Source organism: Lampris incognitus, chromosome 13, assembly GCF_029633865.1.
Source record: "Lampris incognitus isolate fLamInc1 chromosome 13, fLamInc1.hap2, whole genome shotgun sequence".
Lineage (NCBI taxonomy): Eukaryota > Metazoa > Chordata > Actinopteri > Lampriformes > Lampridae > Lampris > Lampris incognitus.
In genome coordinates, this window is record NC_079223.1 from 7,203,186 (window position 1) to 7,225,301 (window position 22,116).

At 47.9% G+C, this 22,116-nt stretch overlaps 1 protein-coding gene across 5 annotated transcripts in view; it reads left to right on the forward strand.

Annotated features, from left to right (window-relative positions):
* The window catches only part of LOC130123237 (neurexin-1a-like), a 456,613-nt gene that overhangs the window by 387,761 nt on the left and 46,736 nt on the right, over positions 1-22,116 (forward strand). Inside the window, exon 21 of one of the 5 annotated variants that reach the window (XM_056292378.1) lies at positions 15,326-15,367. The exons of the other annotated variants lie outside the window; for them this stretch is intronic. Within the exon in view, the coding sequence (XP_056148353.1) occupies positions 15,326-15,367 (42 nt within the window). The remainder of the gene's footprint in view (positions 1-15,325; positions 15,368-22,116) is intronic. 5 annotated transcript variants of the gene reach the window in all.

Genomic DNA, 22,116 nt, shown 5'->3' on the forward strand with positions numbered 1-22,116 from the left:
AGCCAGGATTCACAAGCTGCGCCGGTGTGCTTGCGAGTCAGAATGCTAATGTTGATGTTTACTTTATTTTGAGTGTACCCCCATTTCCCAACTCGGAGAGTCCACCGCCAGCCTGTTTGGCGGTGTATATCCTGTCTGCAGTTGGCGGCGGTACCCACTGTATGAGCCCGACTGTCGTGCCTTAATGAAGTGTCGGCACTCTGTGGCGGCGTCTGTTCTCATTCAATTAAACCTTAATGCACTTCTGTCTGCCCTCGCAACCGATGGGCCAGCTGCACACTGCAAGAGATGCTTCTCATTTCCCTTGTCCACCGATTCCACGCAGGCTGGTGTTCTTTTGCCTTACCTACATTTTTTTTTTAGGTTGGGGTTTCAGCGCATTCCCCCGATAGCTAGTTAGACACACTCTGAATCAGTTTTCTTTTCTATAATGGCAGACATTGCAGACGTTTATTTCTCCCCTCCCCAATTGTACTTGGCCAATTACCCCACTCTTCCAAGCCGTCCCGGTCGCTGCTCCACCCCCCTCTGCCGATCCGGGGAGGGCTGCAGACTACCACATGCCTCCTCCCATACATGTGGAGTCACCAGCCGCTTCTTCTCACCTGACAGTGAGGAGTTTCACCAGGGGGATGTAAAGCGTGGAAGGATCACGCTATTCCCCAGACGGCTTTTTTTTTTTAAGTCATTTAGAAAGACGTATCTTGTGAGTCATCTGAACAAATTATTTTCTCCCTTTTCATTGGTTGACTGACTCACACATGACTAATTGTGGCATCAGTGCCAACAATCAGGAATGTTTATTTCTGGGACAGAGCTCCTGTTCATGTGACTCCCAGGCTTCAGTTCTGCTTCGTCACAGAAGGTTGAATCAGTTCATCCGGACACAGCGTTTATTGAGAGAGACGTTTCATCATCATCTAAGTGACCTCTTCAGTCTCAACTGACTGCAGGTATCCCCACCCTTATGAACAACACAGTGGCACAACGACCCAAACCAACGATCGGCTTCATATGCAAATTACCATGACCATTGACTAGTTTCAATGGTCATGCGTACTGTTGACGGAGGATTGGGAAATATTTGCAATCACAGCATTGTAAGATGGTAACAGACATACACCCCCCCCCTCGCCGTTTCAGGGATGGTCGTTCCCTCTTAACATCAAGGATGTGCACATCCTCATCCCTGAAAGAGTGGCCACTGGCCTGTAGATGGTGTAGACTGTGGAGTCCTGGCCTGATGTGTTAGCTCTCCTGTGTTGTGCCGTCCTCTTGGCCAGCGTCTGTTTAGTTCCCCCGATGTACGTTACGCCATCTTACAATGCTGTGATTGCAACTAGTCCTCAGTCCTCTGTGAATAGTACACATGGCCACTGAAATTCTAGTTAAGGCCCTAACACACCAGGCCGACGGTCAGCTGTCGGCCAATGTCAGGCTGTCAGTGAGTGTCTGTGACCCTAGTTTTTACGGTGTGTCCCGCATCGTCGGCACTGGTCGGACCCCTGTCGGCAGCTTTTCGGCCGATTCAGCATGTTGAATCGGCGGAGCCCGTCGGTGAGAGAGATCACTCTGATTGGCTGTTCAGCTTATGTCTGTGAATGTTCTCATTCATCCAGGTCGTCATGGTTATCCAAAGGAGTTGAATCAAGTGCAACTGGACTTGGTATATATCCCTGAAGACGTTTCGCCTCTCATCCAAGAGGCTTCCTCAGTTCGTGCCTTTCTGACTAGACCAAGCTAGTCTGACTGGCTGGTGATGAGACTCAGTATTTATCCTCTAGGAGTCGTTGTCAGAGCTATCGATATGCGTGGCTCTTTGTGATCAGATGTTTACCAACGCCCGTTGCTAACAGAGCCATAGATATGCGTGTTCAGCTTAGTGAATCAGTGCAGAACGTACATGCTAGCTGGCCGTCGGCTGTCGTCTTTACGGTGTGTGCTACTTGTTGGCCCAGATGGCAGGTGATGCAACAGTCGGGCTTCGTCGCCGCTACTCGGTTTGGTGTGTCTGGGCCCTATTGGTCTAATTTGCACATGAAACTGGTCATTGGTTTCGGTCGTTATACCACTGTATTGTTTATATCTTATGCTGATCTGCAGTCAGTTGAGACTGAAGAGGTCGGGTAGATGATGAAGGAACGTTTCTCTCAGTAAACGTTGTGTCCAGATGAACTGATTCAACCTTCTGCGACTTCCCTACCTGGATTATTGAGCATGCATCAAGACAGTTCAGTTTTGTGTTTACCAGAACAAGAAAGTGTAACTATTGCCCCTCAACCAGACCTTGTGATTAATAGAAAAATCAGAGATGGTTTTTGAATAACCCACGCATGATTCAAACGTTGTACATATCAGTTTTTAGAAAATATTCAATAATAACCCAGTTAGCATCTTTTTAAAGATACGTACTTTTTTAAAGATACTGGCCATTTAACGTTACTAGGAGGAGTTTTAGGTTTTCGTTGACTTTGCACAACCCCGCGGACCAAAGCGGTAGTTTTTTTCACGGCGGTGATGACTTGACTCTTGTTGCAACGATGCCGCCTGTGCACCGTAGACCTTTTCATCACATCGTGCAGAATGATGCTCGTCTCCGTCCCCGACACGAGCATTTGGAATCTCTATATAGCGATATCTTTTTTTATGTCAGTCATAAAAACGGGCATCAAAATTAAATTGAGACCGAAAATAATCAGTGAAAAACTCCTCGCAGCGTCTTTAAATGCGGAATAAATGGCGACAGAAAAGTTAATTAAGCGTCGTTAGCTGCAGCAGGTTCTAGATGGTTGACATTGCGAAGGAAAATGTCAAGGCAGAGAATAATAGCTTTCAAATCCAGATGATGCTTATAACCCAAACCACCTGAAGGATGAGGGTTTGCGGACATCCGGGTAGCATGGTGGTCTATTCCGTTGCCTACCAACACGGGGATCGCTGGTTCGAATCCCCGCGTTATCTCCGGCTTGGTCGGGCATCCCTATGGACACAATTGGTTGCGTCTGCGGGTGGGAAGCCGGATGTGGGTATGTGTCCTAGTCGCTGCACTGGCGCCTCCTCTGGTTGGTCGGGGTGCCTGTTCTGGGGGGGGGGGGGGGATAGCGTGATCCTCCCACACACTACATCCGTCTGGCGAAACTCCTCACTGTCAGGTGTAAAGAAGCGGCTGGCGACTCCACATGTATCGGAGGAGGCATGTGGTAGTCTGCAGCCCTCCCTGGATCGGTGGGGGTGGAGCAATAACCGGGACAGCTTGGAAGAGTGGGGTGATTGGCCGGATACAATTGGGGGGAAAAGGGGGGGTGAGGGTTTGCATTTTATGTAGCAGCTCACCCTCCTGGCAGACGGGAGGAGCGTTCACTATCTAGAAGAGCCCCTGAGGTCAGCTGACAGTGATGGATCCTCACCTACGTTACTCCACATTATCAAACCTGGCCAGCACACACACACACACACACACACACATAAAATTCTCACAAGTGTTCATGATCTTGGGCAGCCAACCACCAAAAGTTGGGTCTCCAGAGAGGTCCTCCCAAGAGGACCACCTGGTATTGGGTACAGTGTCAGGACAAGGCGACAAGGGGACGTCGAATTACACAAGGACAGAGTTTACCCCGGGAGGAAAGTGGTACACGGCAGAACCGAGGATGGTAAAAGGACGAGTTATGTGCCAGTAACACAAGCCAGTTTCAACAACTAGAGTACTGCATGAGGCGAAATACACACAGTACTTTTACTGAGTATTTACAATCAGGAAATACTCACCGTTTTGCTCACCGCACAGAAGATTTAGCAGCATTTACTGGCCGTTTCATCAGGCTTCGTTTTATCGCTTCTTCTTTCAATGCATTCTTTAAAATACACCTGCACGTTATCAGAAGAATAAAACTCATCAAACCGCAGCCATAAAAAAAAAAACTACAGTACAACTACAATCAGGTTGTTCCTATTTTACTGCCGTCTATTTCACAGACAGTTTGTTAAAAGCCCAATGTGACAATATTGCTGGAATATTCTGTCAAGTTAATTTTCAGTCCATGTTTACACTGCAGCCTTGCCTTTTTAGGTCGAGTCAGGGTTCTTTGTGGAGCTCTGAAATTGCGGCCGTGGTGTCACAGGGCTTTATGTTCGCACAATGAGAACTGAGTCGATATGGTAAATGACAATGTATGGCGCCCTCTGTTTGATGCCCTGGATTCAGATGAGGAAAACCTTCACAGAGGAAAAAAGTGGGAAAAACCTTGGTGGGTGCATCATAGGAGGGTTAAGTGTCGCGTGAGCAAGGCAGACGATGTGGTGACAGGTTTAGAAATGAAACAGTTTGGGCGTCTAGGTGGCGTGGTGGTCTATTCCGTTGCCTACCAACCCAGGGATCGCCGGTTCGAATCCCCGTGTTACCTCCAGCTTGGTCAGGCCGGGCCGCAGAGACAATTGGCCGTGTCTGCAGGTGGGAAGCTGGATGTGGGTATGTGTCCTGGTTGCTGCACTAGCGCCGCCTCTGGTCAGTTGGGGCGCCTGTTCGGAGGGGAGGGGGAACTGGGGGGGAATAGCGTGATCCTCCCACGCGCTACGTCCCCCTGGGGAAACTCCTCACTGTCAGGTGAAAAGAAGCAGCTGGTGACTCCACATGTATGGGAGGAGGCATGTGGTAGTCTGCAGCCCTCCCCGGATCAGCAGAGGGGGTGGAGCAGTGACCGGGACGGGTTGGAAGAGTGGGGTAATAGGACGAATACAGCTGGGGAGAAAGGGGGGGGGGGGTTAAAAACAAACAAATAAATAAATAAAACAGTTAAATAAACGCATGTGTTGACCAAACTTAATGCTAACAAAACAATGCAACAAACAGCGCCTGCACAGGCCTGCATGCAGCAGCAGCAGCACGTGAAACCCGAGTGTTAGTTTGATCATCCATCCATCATCCAAACCGCTTATCCTCCTGTCAGGGTCGCGGGGATGCTGGAGCCTATCCCAGCAGTCATTGGGCGGCAGGTGGGGAGACACCCTGGACAGGCCGCCAGGCCGTCACAACAACATAATATGAACTCATCATGTTGTTATTTTTTAGTATACAAGCTGGAGAGCGGCTTGGCGGCTCTTACACGGCCTTTTTCCGACTGTGCCGTTTGTATTTCTTGTCTTGTTAGCTTCTGAAACAAAGGAATCGGGTCGTAGTGCACTCCTAGCGAGAATAAACCCTGACTACATCACTAACTTGGGTACGGCCGGTTATCTATTAGCCCCCCTGTCTCTGAGTGAACCCCAGGTGAAGTGGGTGTAATGGGCTTGTCTTGGAGAATATGGGGGAACACACAATAGACATTGTGTGACCGATTTCATTTCCCCTCACTGCAGATGTTCCAGTTCCAGCTGAATTGGCTCGTAGTGACGCCGTCCTTGTCTCAGACTCCCGAGATGAGGGGCTGAACCTTGGCCTCCTCATAATTGGAAGGCTGAATGAAGATTTGATATGCTGCATTGCTATATTGACTGCTACAACAATGTGTCACAGTGATCTTGTGGTAAATCAGTCAGTATATAGGCGGCTCGCCTCTGCCAAGTCTGCCACAGCTCTACCTTCACGATTATTGTATGCACAATGTCTTCTGACTCCAATTCATATTCTTTCGACCCTGCGGCTGCTTGTTATTTTGCCTCCTGGTACAGTTGGACCACAATTTAAAGTCAGCACTGCAGTGTAGAGAAACCTGCATGCAGCCGTATGCAGGCCTTGAGATAATGATCTACATTTATTTTACATATTGACCACTGAGGGGGTCACTCTCATCTACTGAACGTGATCAAGGAGGTTTTAATGGTGCTCCGGTTTCCTCCCACCATCAAAAAGACATGCATGTTAGGGTTAATACTCCTGCCTGTGCCCCTGAGCAAGGCAATGGAAAAAAGAACTGGAGACATCCGGGTAGCATAGCAGTCTTTTCTGTTGCCTACCAACACGGGGATCGCCGGTTCGAATCCCCGCGTTACCTCCGGCTTGGCCGGGCGTCCCTACAGACACAGTTGGCCGAGTCTGCGGGTGGGGAGCCGGGTGTGGGTGTGTGTTCTGGTCGCTGCACTAGCACCTCCTCTGGTCGGTCGGGGTGCCTGTTGAGGGGGAACTGGGGGGAATAGCGTGATCCTCCCACACGCTACATCCCCCTGGTGAAACTCCTCGCTGTCAGGTGAAAAGAAGCGGCTGGCAACTCCACATGTATTGGAGGAGGCATGTGGTAGTCTGCAGCCCTCCCTGGATCGGCAGAGGGCTTGGAGAAAAAGGGGAAACCCCCCCCCCCAAAGTAAAAGTAAAAACAAATGGTTCAGTCCTGTCATAATATTACCAAAAGATGAATTCTTGATACTGAACAGAGAGGTCACATTTTGAACATAGTGGCAGTTTACATGATTAGTTAGTCCTGTATATATGTCAAATGGTATTTATTGTAATTCATATGTGTTAGCAATGAAATAAAGCTCACTTAGGGGGTCTCTTATCAAAAATAGAGCTGCTCCCAGCTCTAATTCTTGCCTCAAATCTCGTCTCTGCCTTCAATGGATATAAAGCTTCTGTTTTCCATTCAGGTCGTGTTGTAATTAAGCAAGCGTGTTCACAGCAGTTTGCCGGCGGGTTCGATGGAAGGGCATTTATTCCACTCGTCTGTGAGGTATTTTGCTATCGAGTGATATGAAAAACAAATGCAGTCAGCAGGAATTCGTTGCAGGCCTGTTCCCCCTTGGCAACTGACAGTACAAAGTAAGGCAGCTGAAGCTCCTGCCAATTTCCCGAGCATAGAAATGTACAGTATCTGCAGACTTTTGTCATTTAATTTTATGTTTGACTGGAGTGGAGTTCTTACCCCACTGTGTTCACATTTGTATTTGCCGTTCAGTTATGGGTGGCACTCGCGACTAAATCTCGGATCTGATATGACAGCTTCTAAATCGAAATCAGGCTCCGCGTTACCGACCCAGTTTCGACTTACAGCGCCGCTCTCCCAGAGCAGACCGGCGACGCCGGGAGAGGAGGCCTGCCGGGGACAGCTGCCTGTGATGCCAGCGTGCAACGGTGGTTTTCACACAGCGTCTTGCATTACCCCACTTATACACAGCACATGACACCATTTCCCTGTTTCGCCGATTCAACCTTTCGAATCAAAGAGCTCCAAAATAGGAATGTTTTCCCCCGAAAACGGGCGGCTTCGGTGGTTTACACTTAAGCAGCCACGTTGAAGCCTTTTCTTGCTCACAACGGGGAACTTTTAGCGTTTACTTGCTCACGTTCGCGGCTGAGAGCGGGCGATTTGTTCTGCAGAAGGTACAGAGAGCATTGTCAGAGCCGATTCTGTGACTTCCACACGCCCGCGCCAGGGAGACTTTAATGGGACATAACTGATTCGCAGGTTGATTGTAATGGTTTTTGCTGTAGTCTGCTTTTCAGGTTTGCGTTAATAGGAGTTGCTTGTCACACGGCTAATCAAGTGGAACGAGTCTCCGCAACAGTTGGGCACATCTTACTGCAGACTGAAGGCTGGTTTTAATCATTTCTACCTCTGTGCGCCCGCTAATTATAAAGTAGACCGACACACGCACAACTAACTGAGACGCCCAAGAAACACACAATGACAGCCAACCAGATGAACAGGGAGGAAGATTGTGGTCAAGGGTTTATATATATATATATATATATATATATATATATATATATATATATATATATATATATATATATATATATATATTATTTATTTTTTTCCCCCTGCCTTTTTCTCCCCAATGGTATCCGGCCAATTACCCCATTTTCCGAGCCGTCCCGGTCTCTGCTCCACCCCCTCTGCCGATCCGGGGAGGGCTGCAGACTACCACACGCCTCCATCCATACATGTGGAGTCGCCAGCCGCTTCTTTCCACCTGACAGTGAGGAGTTTCACCAGGGGGACCACGTAGTGCGTGGGAGGGTCACGCTATTCCCCCCAGTTCCCCCTCCCCGCTGAACAGGCGCCCCGACCGACCAGAGGAGGCGCTAGTGCAGCGTCCAGGACACACACCCACATCCGGCTTCCCACGGCCCAGTGTGTCTGTAGGTGAGACCAAGCCGAAGGTAACACGGGGATTCGAACCGGCGATCCCTGTGTTGGTAGGCAACAGAATAGACGCTACACTATAGGGTTTATTAATATTTCAAGCAATCATCAATTAAGTTGCATTTTATATAGCGCTTTCCTAGCTGCAACAGCCACTCAAAGCGCTTTACATTTCTGGTCAAATCTGAATTTCAGACACCTGTTATAATACAACACAAGCCGTTTTCTATTCCCCGGGCGCTGCACGGCAGCTGCCCATATTGGATCAGTATTGCCCCATTTAGGTCATATAGTATAAAAATGTTAAGGCTTAATGTTTCATACAGAAGTTAGAGATCATTGCTTTTGGGGAACCTACTGCAGTATTCAGTCTTGGTGTGTGTGGCCTGTGTGGTTACACTAGCTTAAATTATTCACAGGGAGGAAACCTCCTCAATGTAAGATTTCCTCCCTGCAATGCAGATGTCCATCCAGCTGACCATCCAGCTACAGATCCATCAGTTGGACGAGCCTGAGAGAAGAAATGTGAGGGAAAGAATCATCCGAAGGGTTTAAGGTGTCCCCTGCACTATTTAGTTCTCCAGGTGGTAGTATCAACACCTGCCCAGGCTCAAGTTACCTGATAAACAAATAAAAAAAGGTCCACAAGGCATCCGGGTAGTGTAGTGGTCTACTCCGTTGCCTACCAACACGAGGATCGCTGGTTCGAATCCCCGTGTTACCTCCAGCTTGGTTGGGTGTCCCTACAGACACAATTGTCCGTGTCTGCGGGTGGGAAGCCGGATGTGGGTATGTGTCCTGGTCTCTGCAGTAGCGACTCCTCTGGTAAGTCGGAGGGGGGGGGACTGGGGGGAATGGCGTGATCATCCCACGCGCTACACCCCCCTGGTGAAACTCCTCACTGTCAGGTGAAAAGAAGCGGCTGGCGACTCCACGTATTGGAGGAGGCATGTGGTAGTCTGCAGCCCTCCCCGGACCGGCAGAGGTTGTGGAGCGGAGACCGGGATGACTCGGAAGAGTGGGGAAATTGGCCAAGATACAATTAGGGATAGAAAAAAAGGGAGGGGGGGGGGAGTCCACAACAGATCTTGCACTAGCTTGGAGGACACATTCTTGAAACCGTTTCAATGAAATGACAAGAGTAGGATGGACGGCTCTCATCTGCTCGCCATTGTAGTCACTGTGCATCAACACCGGCCCCAAAACCCCGTCCCCCGTGGTGTGGTGTGTGTTGTCGGAGGTGGCCCAGGACTGTGTTACCGTAGGCCCGGTCACAGGCCATGCCCACCCAGTGCTGACAGATGGCGACAGAAGTTATGTTGTAGACCCGCGGTGGCCCCAGGCCTGAGGCGTTCTCTCCCAGCAACAGACCATATCCATCATCTCAGGCTCATCGGGAGCCATTATTGAAACTGCCCTTCAACGCTCGCCACTTACGTAGGCTGCTCTGTGGACACACAGCCTCCACCCACCTTGGTAGAGGTCAATATGCACACACCACCACGCTGACGTTTCGGAATAACTCACTATGATGTTTGCTGGATGAATTCGTGTTTGCTTGCTAATATCGTGTTAAATTCAGACAGACACGGCGGCAGTGGCTGCAAACCAGCGTATTGATTTCAGCAAAAAAACAAATAAATAAATAAAGATAAACTTTGACTCGTGAGTGACACAGGTATCACAGCTCTGCCGGCATTACAGAAGCCGACAGATTTTCCATTTAGCAGAGCCGAGCTAAGTCCGTTTGAATGACAACCCTCAAAATCACCCGGTGTAAACGTCTTCTCTGCAAGTGTTTTTGTTTGGAGGAAGATATCGACACCGGGGGCCTTGCAGCATATTGCATGAACCATATTGTTGTCTCTCAAGATGCTAGCCTTTAAAATCTACACAGAGAGAGAGAGAGAACAGTTTGGGCCCAACTGTTGAGCGTGAGCCACGTTGCAATACAGCACATCACTCCCAGATGCCAGACTGCACGATCAATGGGCTTAGTCATTATTTTTTAAATATCCCAGGAGCCATGTGCCAGCTCTTCTATGATGGGTTTGAAGTGTTCCTATTTGCTTTAATTCACTCACCTGATAAACACACTTTCTCCCAATATTGTCTGTGCCCACTTGATCTAATTCGGGGTGGCGAGGGGGCTGCTTATCCCAGCAGGCACAGGGTGCAAGGTAGGAAGATATTCTACACAATAAGCCGGTTTATCACGAGTGTCTTTGCAGACACATTCTCTCGCTCATCCGCACATATGTGTCCCTCGCTGTAAGACGGCCAACTACCAAACCACCGTGCCCTCCGGGTTTTTATTTCCATTATTAAAACTCATTTCCTCGGAAGCGGTGACAAGACACTAGGAAGAGGTACTGCATCATGTGTTCGCATAATCAATTCTCTGATGTTAATTTGCCTCCCTTCTATGCACATTCATTTGGGCTGAGCGTGTTTATGTTAAAAGCGTCATCGTCATCATCAGCGGAGGTCATAGGAGCACAGCGGATGCCTCAACGGGTTGAGTCACCATTGTGTTGCAGTAGGGGGAGTACCTGGTGGTCCCTATCTCCTCTCCAGGTATGGATGGCCGCTGGTTCACAGAGGAACTCATCCGCACTTTGTTTTTAAATTCAAAAATCCCATTTGAGGGGAACACAGTCTACAACGGGGCGATTTGGAGAGCGGGGTTTAGAAAGATAAGGGCTCTAGTGTGCGAGTCTCTACCAGGGTTTATGAGGGCACAGGTACTGATAGATGAGGTGAGGGGAAGGGGTGATAAAATGAGGTCGGGAACAGCAAAGAGCATGACGGGAAAGATCAAGGGGGAGGGGGGTGCCGAGAGATCGGGTCAGTATGATGGAGAGAGAGGCTGTGTTGGATGAGGAGGGAGAGATAGAAATGTGTGTGGGAGAGGGCGAGAGGAGAGCGAGTCTGATGAGTGTGAAAATGAGAGTGATGTATAGCCGCTGAAGAGGGGGAGAAGTGAGAAGAGCGGCCGCGGAGAAAGTGTGGGAGAGGGTTATGAATGAGATGGATGTAGGGAGGAGATGGAGGAATCTGAGAGTGAAGCGGACCAGTGTTGGATGTGGGAATGTTGACTTGTTATTAAGACACAACAGGGTGTTCAATAATGTAATAATCAGTCAGTTTGATGTGGATGTGAAGGGAGAATGTGATGTGTGGGTGTGGGAGAGGAAACATTTCCGCATGAGTGTGCTGAGTGTCGTGAGCTGGAGGATACCTGCTGAAAATGAAGGAATAAATAAGTAGATGTCGGAGAGGTGGTTTGTTGGCAGAACGGGATGGAGAGAGTTGTGCTTGTTTGGGATGGCTGGCAAAGTGAAAGGATGTAATGTTAATTTATTAAATTATGTTTTAAGCCACGCAAGGTTTGCCGTCAAGCTAAGGAGGCACATAGCCCGTTATGAAAAGAGGAGAGCTGAGGTGTGGAATATTTCGAGGAGTGTAATAGAAAGAGATGTTAATATATGTTGTGTGGTTGTGTTAGAGAAGAAGAGTTTGTTGGTGGGGTTGTGGAGCGGAGCACTTTTGTGGTGACTGGGGAAGGAGGGAGGGTGATGTTGGATTCTGGTTAAACAGTATACTGTGTGTGGTATGTGTATGTTTTGTTTGATTTGGTGGGGGGGGGGGGGGTCTGGAGGCTGAAGCATGCCGAGGCCTACAGGTCACCTCACTATTTTCCGTTTTGCCTACCTGTGTTGTAGTCTTTGATTGTGTAGAGTTCGACGGGTTTGTGAAACGTTGGTTTGGTATGTGTGGTGTTTTGAATGAGAGAAAAAAAAGACAGGTTTTGTTTTTAGTCCTCCTAGGTGTCCACACACCCTCCTCACAACAACCCAAGGGTTGAAGTGGGGGTGCCGGTTCAGTTGCCAACGACCCGGCGGTCGCAGTTTAACGTCGTACCCGGCACTCAAACGTTAAAAGCACCGCGGATTAAAACTCCTCGTTTTGACAACCGCACACCAAGGTAGACGCCAAGTACGAACAAGTTTGTAATCACGTTTTAGGCCACGAAGACCAACACATGAACACCGTTAGCACATATATTTTACATTCAGAAGGCAAACAGGAAGCGAGAGGCTCAGCACGAGCAGATCGGGCGTGCTGGCGGCGGCGGGCAGCTGAACAGTGAGGAAGGAGCGTCTGAGGAGAGAAACAGCAAGTCACACGGCTTTGGGCAAGGACAGAAGGAAGAACTCGATAATTTTAGGGAAAAAAAAACAAACACTTGTGTGTTTTAATGCATTTATCACTCCTCCATTTCACTTCCTCTCTTTCTTTTACCTCATTTTTCTTTTTTGTACTCTTTCTGTCATCAAAGCCAGAGCTAGCTTAAAGTGTTGAGCAAATTATACTACCACACACACTGGCAGCCAGATATGGATGGATGGATGGATGGATGGATGGATGGATGGATGGATGGACGGACGGACGGACGGACGGACGGACGGATGGACGGATGGATGGATGCATGGATGGATGGATGGATGGATGGACGGATGGATGGATGCATGGATGGATGGATGGACGGATGGATGAATAGATAGAGATAGATAGATAGATAGATGGATAGATACTGTATCTATCTATAGATAAATAGATGGATGAACAGATGGAATGATGGATGAATAGAGTTAGATAGATAGATGGATAGATACTATATCTATCTATAGATAGATAAATAGATGGATGGACGGATGGAATGATGGATGAATAGATGGATGGATGGACAGACGGACGGATGGAATGATGGATGAATAGATAGATAGATAGATAGATAGATAGATAGATAGATAGATAGATAGATAGATAGATAGATAGATAGATAGATAGATAGATAGATAGATAGATAGATAGATAGATAGATAGATAGATAGATAGATAGATAGATAGATAGATAGATAGATATACACTATATATAAATACATTGATGGATGGACGGACGGACGGAATGATGGATGAATAGATAGATAGATAGCATGCACATCGTTTAGTCTCCCTGTTGAAAGATAGCACAGCTGATTTAGGTTACATGATAGATAGATAGACAGATAGACAGATAGATAGATAGATAGATAGATAGATAGATAGATAGATAGATAGATAGATAGATAGACAGACAGACAGACAGACAGACAGACAGACAGACAGACAGACAGACAGATAGACAGATAGATAGATAGATAGATAGATAGATAGATAGATAGATAGATAGATAGATAGATAGATAGATAGACAGACAGACAGACAGACAGACAGACAGACAGACAGACAGACAGACAGACAGACAGACAGACAGATAGATAGATAGATAGATAGATAGATAGATAGATAGATAGATAGATAGATAGATAGATAGATAGATAGATAGACAGACAGACAGACAGACAGACAGACAGACAGACAGACAGACAGACAGACAGACAGACAGATAGATAGATAGATAGATAGATAGATAGATAGATAGATAGATAGATAGATAGATAGATAGATAGATAGATAGACAGATAGATAGACAGACAGATAGATAGAGTGCACATTGTTTAGTCTCCCTGATGAAATATAGCACAGCTGATTTAGGTTATGTGCTCGGCTCTTGCGGAGGAATCGCCCAGACCTGGAAGACAGGAATGGGATTATGTGATGGTGCTCTATGGGAGCTACAGGCGACCTGCTCTGCTTCTGTAGGGCAAAGCTGCTCTTCCTCCTTCTTCATGTCATGTTTCTGCAAACGTTACACATGGGAATCAGGCCCAAGTACATTCATCTCAGCCATGCTGGCATCTATATTAGGATGACAAATTTGGCCCTGTCACCTGATGAGGGACTGGGACTGCATGTCAAGGCACAGGTAAAGTCAGGGAGACAGTGATTTGTGGCCATGTTTATTCTCTCGCTCGCTCTCTCTCTCTCTCTCTCTCTCTCTCTCTCTCTCTCTCTCTCTCTCTCTCTCTCTCTCTCTCTCACACTCTCTCTCTCACACATACACACACCCATCTAGATTTCTCGTCTATTTCTGGATATAAAGGGAAAGGAGTGAAAGCATGAAGAATTACATGGTTTTTCTACTACAAAGCCGTTTCCGCTGCACGGCTGTTGTGTCTATCTCGGCATTTGAAGAGCGCTGATTACGGAGGCCATTCTCCGGTAACCGCTATTCTCTTCTCGTTTTCCAAAGCATCTCCTTATTGTGCGGTATTCCTCTTAGGCAGCTCTCTGTTCTCAGGCCAGATTACTACCCAGCCGAGCTACAGACACACTTCGACCTCCAGATTCGATTTCAGATAACAGAAATATCAGGGCACCCAGAGGGGAAAGTGCTTCAAGGCAGACTGATGTCATTTATGTGAGAAGTGTGGAGGCGAGTGTAAGGCGGAGGGACAAATCAGGCTGCATAATACACCTCGAGTAAATAGTGTTGATCCAGTGACTAGAGCGGGGGAAATACCGATATTGTGCACGTTTTTTAAACAATATAACATCTTTTTAACAACGTGCTGTTTATTATAGGTGTGTGTGTAGCCGACCGAATCCATTTTCTCCCCTGTACTCTGCCAGAGGCTATGTACGACGGAGGAAGCAGGTCTACCTGCAGGGTGCCAAGCTGGTTATAAGCACTCCTCTGTTTTTCCTGCACATTGTATATGTAAATTTTGAAGTGCGGATGTTGATGAAAATCCTCATCAAAAGCTGTTTTGTTGGCGTCTGGGTAGTGAAGCAGTCTAGACCGTTGCTTACCGCCGGATTGAATCCCCATGTTACCTCGGGCTTAGACGGGCGTACCTACAGACATAATTGGTCGTTTCTCCGGGTGGGAAGCCGAATGTAGGTATGTGTCCTGGTCGCTGCACTAGCGCCTCCTCTGGTCGGTCGGGTCGCCTGTTCAGGGGGGAGGGGGAATGGCGTCGATCCTCCCACTTGCTAGTCCCCCCGCCCCCCCCCCCCCGGCGAAACTCCTCACTGTCAGGTGAAAAGAAGCGGCTGGTGACTCCACATGTCTGGGAGGAGGCATGTGGTAGTCTGCAGCCCTCCCCGGATCGGCAGGGGGGGGCGGAGCAGCAACCGGGACGGCTCGGAAGAGTGGGGTAATTGGCCGGATGCAATTGGAGAGTAAAAGGGAGAAAAAATCCACACAAAAAAAAGTAGTTTTGTTATTCTTGGTACACCACGTTTGTGTTAAACTGGTATTAGGGGGCGCTGAATAGCAGACGCCACCACCGTTGCAGATTTACAACAGCAAAGGCCGGTCTGGCACCGACTCCATCGACGTCAGTCATTCATATCTCAGCAGGGCGATGCAGGTGTTTATCTGCATGTGAACTATATGGACGCCGGCTCACTTGGCACCTCGGCCAAATCCCGCTCTGAGGCTGTGTGAACGTCTGTTCTTGGAAAGGAAGACGCAAGCCAAACGTGTCCTCGGGGGAACTTGAGGCACATCTATACTACAAAGCAGCGCCGCTTTGCCTTGAAGCAACAACATTAAAAGATGTCCTCACACAGCGGCGTGCACGTGTCCCCCCGAGACGGCGTGTTTTAACGAAGGCACAGGCTTGTGTACCTTTTTGAAGGGACTCTATAATTACCTCTGACTCTCATCTACACACACCTTTACACTCCTCATCCAGCCCTGCCGGCGCCCGTATTACCTCCTCTCACACAGCCTTTCCTTCCAGCGTCCCTTTTATCCGTATGGACAATGGCCGCCGAGGAAAGCCGGACAGATTTTATTGGCGAGCGCTGTGCAAGACATTGACCTCTCGTTGTCTTCAGTACACTCCGAGTCACGCCACACTCCCTCCCAGTTGTAATGGACTTTTCTGTGTGTGTGTGTGTTTGTGTGTGTGTGTGTGTGTGTGTGTAAAGGCTAGAGTAATACAACGCCAACAAACCGAGGTCACTGTATGTTCAACCTCAGTCACAACATGGTAAAGGAGGGGAAAAGGAAAAATTAATAGGATAAAACAACAAAGAACTGAGAGGAAGTAGCAGCAAGCACTACACTTAGTATTGATTCAGGAAGTCAACACTGTTCAGGTTTTTTGTTTGTTTGTTTGTTTTTCTCTCGTTTCTTTATGTCTGGGCGGCATTGTGTGTGTGTGTGTGTACGTATGTACCAGGTTTTTCTATCCTCATGGGGACACTGAAAACTGAAAAACCTGAAAGCACCTACTGTGTTGGGACATTTTATGGGTCCTCATGAGGAAAAGGGTCTATTTTAGGGTTGAGAAGGGGTTAAGGTTAGAATTAGGTTAAGGTTAGGTATGTAATTATAATGATTACACCTGCAGAATGGATGTTCTATCTCCCCCTCCTGGCAGTGAGAGTAATGACTTCTCTTCTTAGCGCTCTCCAGCGAGGAAAACTACACCGGTGCTTATCCGTGTGTGCCCTCGACATCGACCGCTGTCTTCGTTTGACTTTAATCCTTCCTCTGAACGCCGAGTTTCTTTTTTCTCCGGACCATCAGAAACTCTTCTTGGATACTTGTTGGGTTTTTCTGCCGTTGCTTCCAAGCCCAGAAGCTTTTGTGCGTTTACAGTATGTATATGTTGACAACAGTTGTCAAGTTACATGTTGTGAATATATAGAGCTGGGCAATTAACCGAATATGTGTCGAAACCGACATTTCAAACCTCTCACCAACTTAATCGTGCTCACGTCGGTTAATTCGGTTACTAATTTCCCCAACCTGTGCGTTCATGAACTGTCTCTTTAAAAAATGACTATGTCTTGTTCAGTCACATGCCTCCGCCCCAGCCAACTAAGGTCAGTCCAAGTTCACTCAAAGCGAGCTGGCGGCATGGACGACACAAGCGCTGACACCAAGCCAACACATAGGCCTCAACCTGAGCAGCTTACACCCTGAAGAGAATGCCGTGTCCGTCATTTGGACACTCTTTTTTTTAAAACATTATTTTTACTGATTCAGTTTTCAAAAAGAAAACAACACCAACAACAACTCAGTAGCATAAAACGTTGGCATGACAGGTCCAGGAGAGCACGCTCCACATTCATCTAGGCACCAGAGCACAGACGTATTAAACGTTGGTGTTGCACATGAACAGAACCGTCCCCCAGCTCAGTCAGTTATCTTCCTGCCAAACAGCACTTCATTCCTGAGGGATTCACTGGTTTCTCCCATTTTTGTACCAAAAGAGGAATTCTCCCACCATTACGGTATCTCAGCTGCTCTAAAGTGACAACATCAGATCTCAGAGACGTCCACAACTGAGCAGCAGGAGACTCGTCCCCGATCCACTTTGTCATCACAGCCTTTCTAGCCACCGTTAAGAGAAACTGAACCTTTTCTTTGTGTGCCTTCAGAGAATCCGGTATGCTTCTTAGTAAGCTTAAAAGTGGGCTGGGTAACAGTTGTTGCCCTATCACCATACTTATTTCTTTACATACTGCCTTCCAGAATAATTGACATTTTTTTACACTCCCCAATACAGTGTAGTCTGGTTCCAGTAATTGTTTTGCGTTTGGGACAATTTGGAGAGGCTCCTGTTGTGTACTTACTATAAACATATGGAGACATATGTAGACATTACGTAAGCTATTATATTGCATCTCCCTATATCTACTGCGTATTGATATTCTGGAAGGCAATAGGAGAATGTCATCCCATGTTTCTTTATCTATTGCCACCTTAAGTAGTGTACTCCAAGATGTTCTTAATGGTGCAAGTCCATCCAAGTTCCATTTTGTAACTCAGAATAGAATTTTGACACAAAAAGGTTCACGCGTTCGATGGTCCAGAAAAATTCTTTCTAACAAGTGAGAATCTTCTGAGAAATTGAGAGTATTAATTTTCTTGTACACATAGTGCCTGACTTGTAAATATTTTAAAATCCTTGGTAGGTATATTGTACTGAGCTCTTAAAGATTCAAACGTTTTGAAGTTCCCGGGACCACAGAGATCATACACCCTGTTTATACCTGCTTCTTGCCATGCCTTGCCATCCTTCTACCTCTGGTCAGGTAGAAGGATGGAGCCACGTCTGGTCTCCAGTCAGGTAGAAGGGTGAAACCATGTCTGGTCTCTGGTCAGGTAGAAGGATGGAGCCACGTCTGGTCTCTGGTCAGGTAGAAGGGTGAAACCATGTCTGGTCTCTGGTCAGGTAGAAGGATGGAGCCACGTCTGGTCTCTGGTCAGGTAGAAGGATGGAGCCACGTCTGGTCTCTGGTCAGGTAGAAGGATGGAGCCACGTCTGGTCTCTGGTCAGGTAGAAGGATGGAGCCATGTCTGGTCTCTGGTCAGGTAGAAGGATGGAGCCACGTCTGGTCTCTGGTCAGGTAGAAGGATGAAACCATGTCTGGTCTCCAGTCAGGTAGAAGGATGAAACCATGTCTGGTCTCCGGTCAGGTAGAAGGATGGAGCCACGTCTGGTCTCTTGTCAGGTAGAAGGATGAAACCATGTCTGGTCTCTGGTCAGGTAGAAGGATGGAGCCACGTCTGGTCTCTGGTCAGGTAGAAGGGTGAAACCATGTCTGGTCTCTGGTCAGGTAGAAGGATGGAGCCACGTCTGGTCTCTGGTCAGGTTGAAGGATGAAACCACGTCTGGTCTCTGGTCAGGTAGAAGGATGGAGCCACGTCTGGTCTCTGGTCAGGTAGAAGGATGGAGCCACGTCTGGTCTCTGGTCTGGTAGAAGGATGGAGCCACGTCTGGTCTCTGGTCAGGTAGAAGGGTGAAACTACGTCTGGTCTCTGGTCAAGTAGAAGGATGGAGCCACGTCTGGTCTCTGGTCAGGTAGAAGGATGGAGCCACGTCTGGTCTCTGGTCAGGTAGAAGGGTGAAACCACGTCTGGTCTCTGGTCAAGTAGAAGGATGGAGCCACGTCTGGTCTCTGGTCAGGTAGAAGGGTGAAACCACGTCTGGTCTCTGGTCAGGTAGAAGGATGGAGCCACGTCTGGTCTCTGGTCAGGTAGAAGGGTGAAACCATGTCTGGTCTCTGGTCAGGTAGAAGGATGGAGCCACGTCTGGTCTCTGGTCAGGTAGAAGGATGGAGCCACATCTGGTCTCTGGTCAGGTAGAAGGATGGAGCCACGTCTGGTCCTTGGTCAGGTAGAACAATGGAGCCACGTCTGGTCTCTGGTCAGGTAGAAGGGTGAAACCATGTCTGGTCTCTGGTCAGGTAGAAGGATGGAGCCACGTCTGGTCTCTGGTCAGGTAGAACGATGGAGCCACGTCTGGTCTCTGGTCAGGTAGAACGATGGAGCCATGTCTGGTCTCTGGTCAGGTAGAAGGATGGAGCCACGTCTGGTCTCTGGTCAGGTAGAACGATGGAGCCATGTCTGGTCTCTGGTCAGGTAGAAAGATGGAGCCATGTCTGGTCTCTGGTCAGGTAGAAGGATGGAGCCACGTCTGGTCTCTGGTCAGGTAGAAGGATGAAACCATGTCTGGTCTCCAGTCAGGTAGAAGGATGAAACCATGTCTGGTCTCCGGTCAGGTAGAAGGATGGAGCCACGTCTGGTCTCTTGTCAGGTAGAAGGATGAAACCATGTCTGGTCTCTGGTCAGGTAGAAGGATGGAGCCACGTCTGGTCTCTGGTCAGGTAGAAGGGTGAAACCATGTCTGGTCTCTGGTCAGGTAGAAGGATGGAGCCACATCTGGTCTCTGGTCAGGTTGAAGGATGAAACCACGTCTGGTCTCTGGTCAGGTAGAAGGATGGAGCCACGTCTGGTCTCTGGTCAGGTTGAAGGATGAAACCACGTCTGGTCTCTGGTCAGGTAGAAGGATGGAGCCACGTCTGGTCTCTGGTCAGGTAGAAGGATGGAGCCACGTCTGGTCTCTGGTCTGGTAGAAGGGTGAAACTACGTCTGGTCTCTGGTCAAGTAGAAGGATGGAGCCACGTCTGGTCTCTGGTCAGGTAGAAGGATGGAGCCACGTCTGGTCTCTGGTCAGGTAGAAGGGTGAAACCACGTCTGGTCTCTGGTCAAGTAGAAGGATGGAGCCACGTCTGGTCTCTGGTCAGGTAGAAGGATGGAGCCACGTCTGGTCTCTGGTCAGGTAGAAGGGTGAAACTACGTCTGGTCTCTGGTCAAGTAGAAGGATGGAGCCACGTCTGGTCTCTGGTCAGGTAGAAGGATGGAGCCACGTCTGGTCTCTGGTCAGGTAGAAGGGTGAAACCACGTCTGGTCTCTGGTCAAGTAGAAGGATGGAGCCACGTCTGGTCTCTGGTCAGGTAGAAGGGTGAAACCACGTCTGGTCTCTGGTCAGGTAGAAGGATGGAGCCACGTCTGGTCTCTGGTCAGGTAGAAGGGTGAAACCATGTCTGGTCTCTGGTCAGGTAGAAGGATGGAGCCACGTCTGGTCTCTGGTCAGGTAGAAGGATGGAGCCACATCTGGTCTCTGGTCAGGTAGAAGGATGGAGCCACGTCTGGTCTCTGGTCAGGTAGAAGGATGGAGCCACGTCTGGTCTCTGGTCAGGTAGAAGGATGGAGCCACGTCTGGTCTCTGGTCAGGTAGAAGGATGGAGCCACGTCTGGTCTCTGGTCAGGTAGAAGGATGGAGCCACATCTGGTCTCTGGTCAGGTAGAAGGATGGAGCCACGTCTGGTCTCTGGTCAGGTAGAAGGATGGAGCCACATCTGGTCTCTGGTCAGGTAGAAGGATGGAGCCATGCTTTAGCCTTACGTTGCACTACGTTGACGATGACTGGAACCCGCGATTTCAACTGTTCAGAATATTCAATAAATATTCAATAAATAACCATAAATAGTTCATCTGTGTGCATTTCCCTGAATTATTTAAAAATCACAAACATAAGATGTGCTTCATTAGAAAAAAATATCCCAGCAGGTCAGCATATTTACAGTGCAGACCTTGCCAGAGAACTATGAGGGCAACGTATAAAATAAATAATCGTTCATTAATGGTAATCGAGGTAAAAGTTTGAAATAGTCATGATATCGATTTGAAGTCGTATCGCCCAGCCCCAGTCGTGAATGAAAGTATGTTGCTTTTGAAAGGGTCCCCGTCCTTGACTTAGTTTAGACTTGAGGAACCCCGAAGCCAAATGCTGTGACACTAAGAAGCTTTGCACACACCAGTAATAACGAAATACAAGGCTTGTTCGCAGACTCGCAAATTAACAAACAATTGTTTGCTAGATAGATTAGATCCAGCAGACTGTTTATGTGTTACTGAAATATTCATGCACCTTGCAAGCAATCAAACGTTTTGGTTTTTTTTGTTTGTTGTTTTTTGTTTTGTTTTTTGCATTATTCTCATTAATGATGGATGAATAATATGTTAAAACCCTCTTGCAAGTGGCATTTTCATGACAGTTTATTTCTAATCTTCCCACTTGGTGATAGGTGCGTGTCTGTGTGCGTGCACGCTTGTTTGTTTTCATGCTGCACTTATGCCAGGTGTGTGAGGCTGCCTTGCAGGGCCTTGTTATGTTAGAGTGTCGGGGGTGCAGTGACACAAGCCTCCAGGAAGATGTATGGCAAGATGGGAACATGTGGGCACCAGGGAAGGAGACGGAGAGCCCTGGACCATTTTTAATGACACTCTGGTACTCAGCCTGAGGTTCCAGGGCAGCAACAGCTGCTTCGCTTTAAATAAAGCAAAGCCTCACTCCCAATACGGCCACCATCTCATAATTTAGCAAATTAAATCAGCTGTCATCCATGGCTTACTCTGTGTTATGATATATTCATGCACTCGCAACGGAAAGATGCAATGCCAACTGTTTACAGTGAATTCTGTTAGAGAAACACCAGCATGTCCGCTGTGAAAAGTCTTTTGGCAGCCTGGGAAGAAAATGCAGGCTCAGCTGTTATTAATTTGTTCATATGCTATATAGAGCTTAACAGTTGTTGAGATTATTAGTTTTATGTATTAGTTAAGATTTAAATATCTACACAGTTTGCAAGCAACCAGACATTTACATATTATTCTGTCGCCTCATATTTAGCCATTTGTTGACAAGAAGGTGGTACAGTATGCAATCAGAATCAGAAACACTTTCGTTTCCCCCAGCCCACAGCAGTGCAACACAAAAAC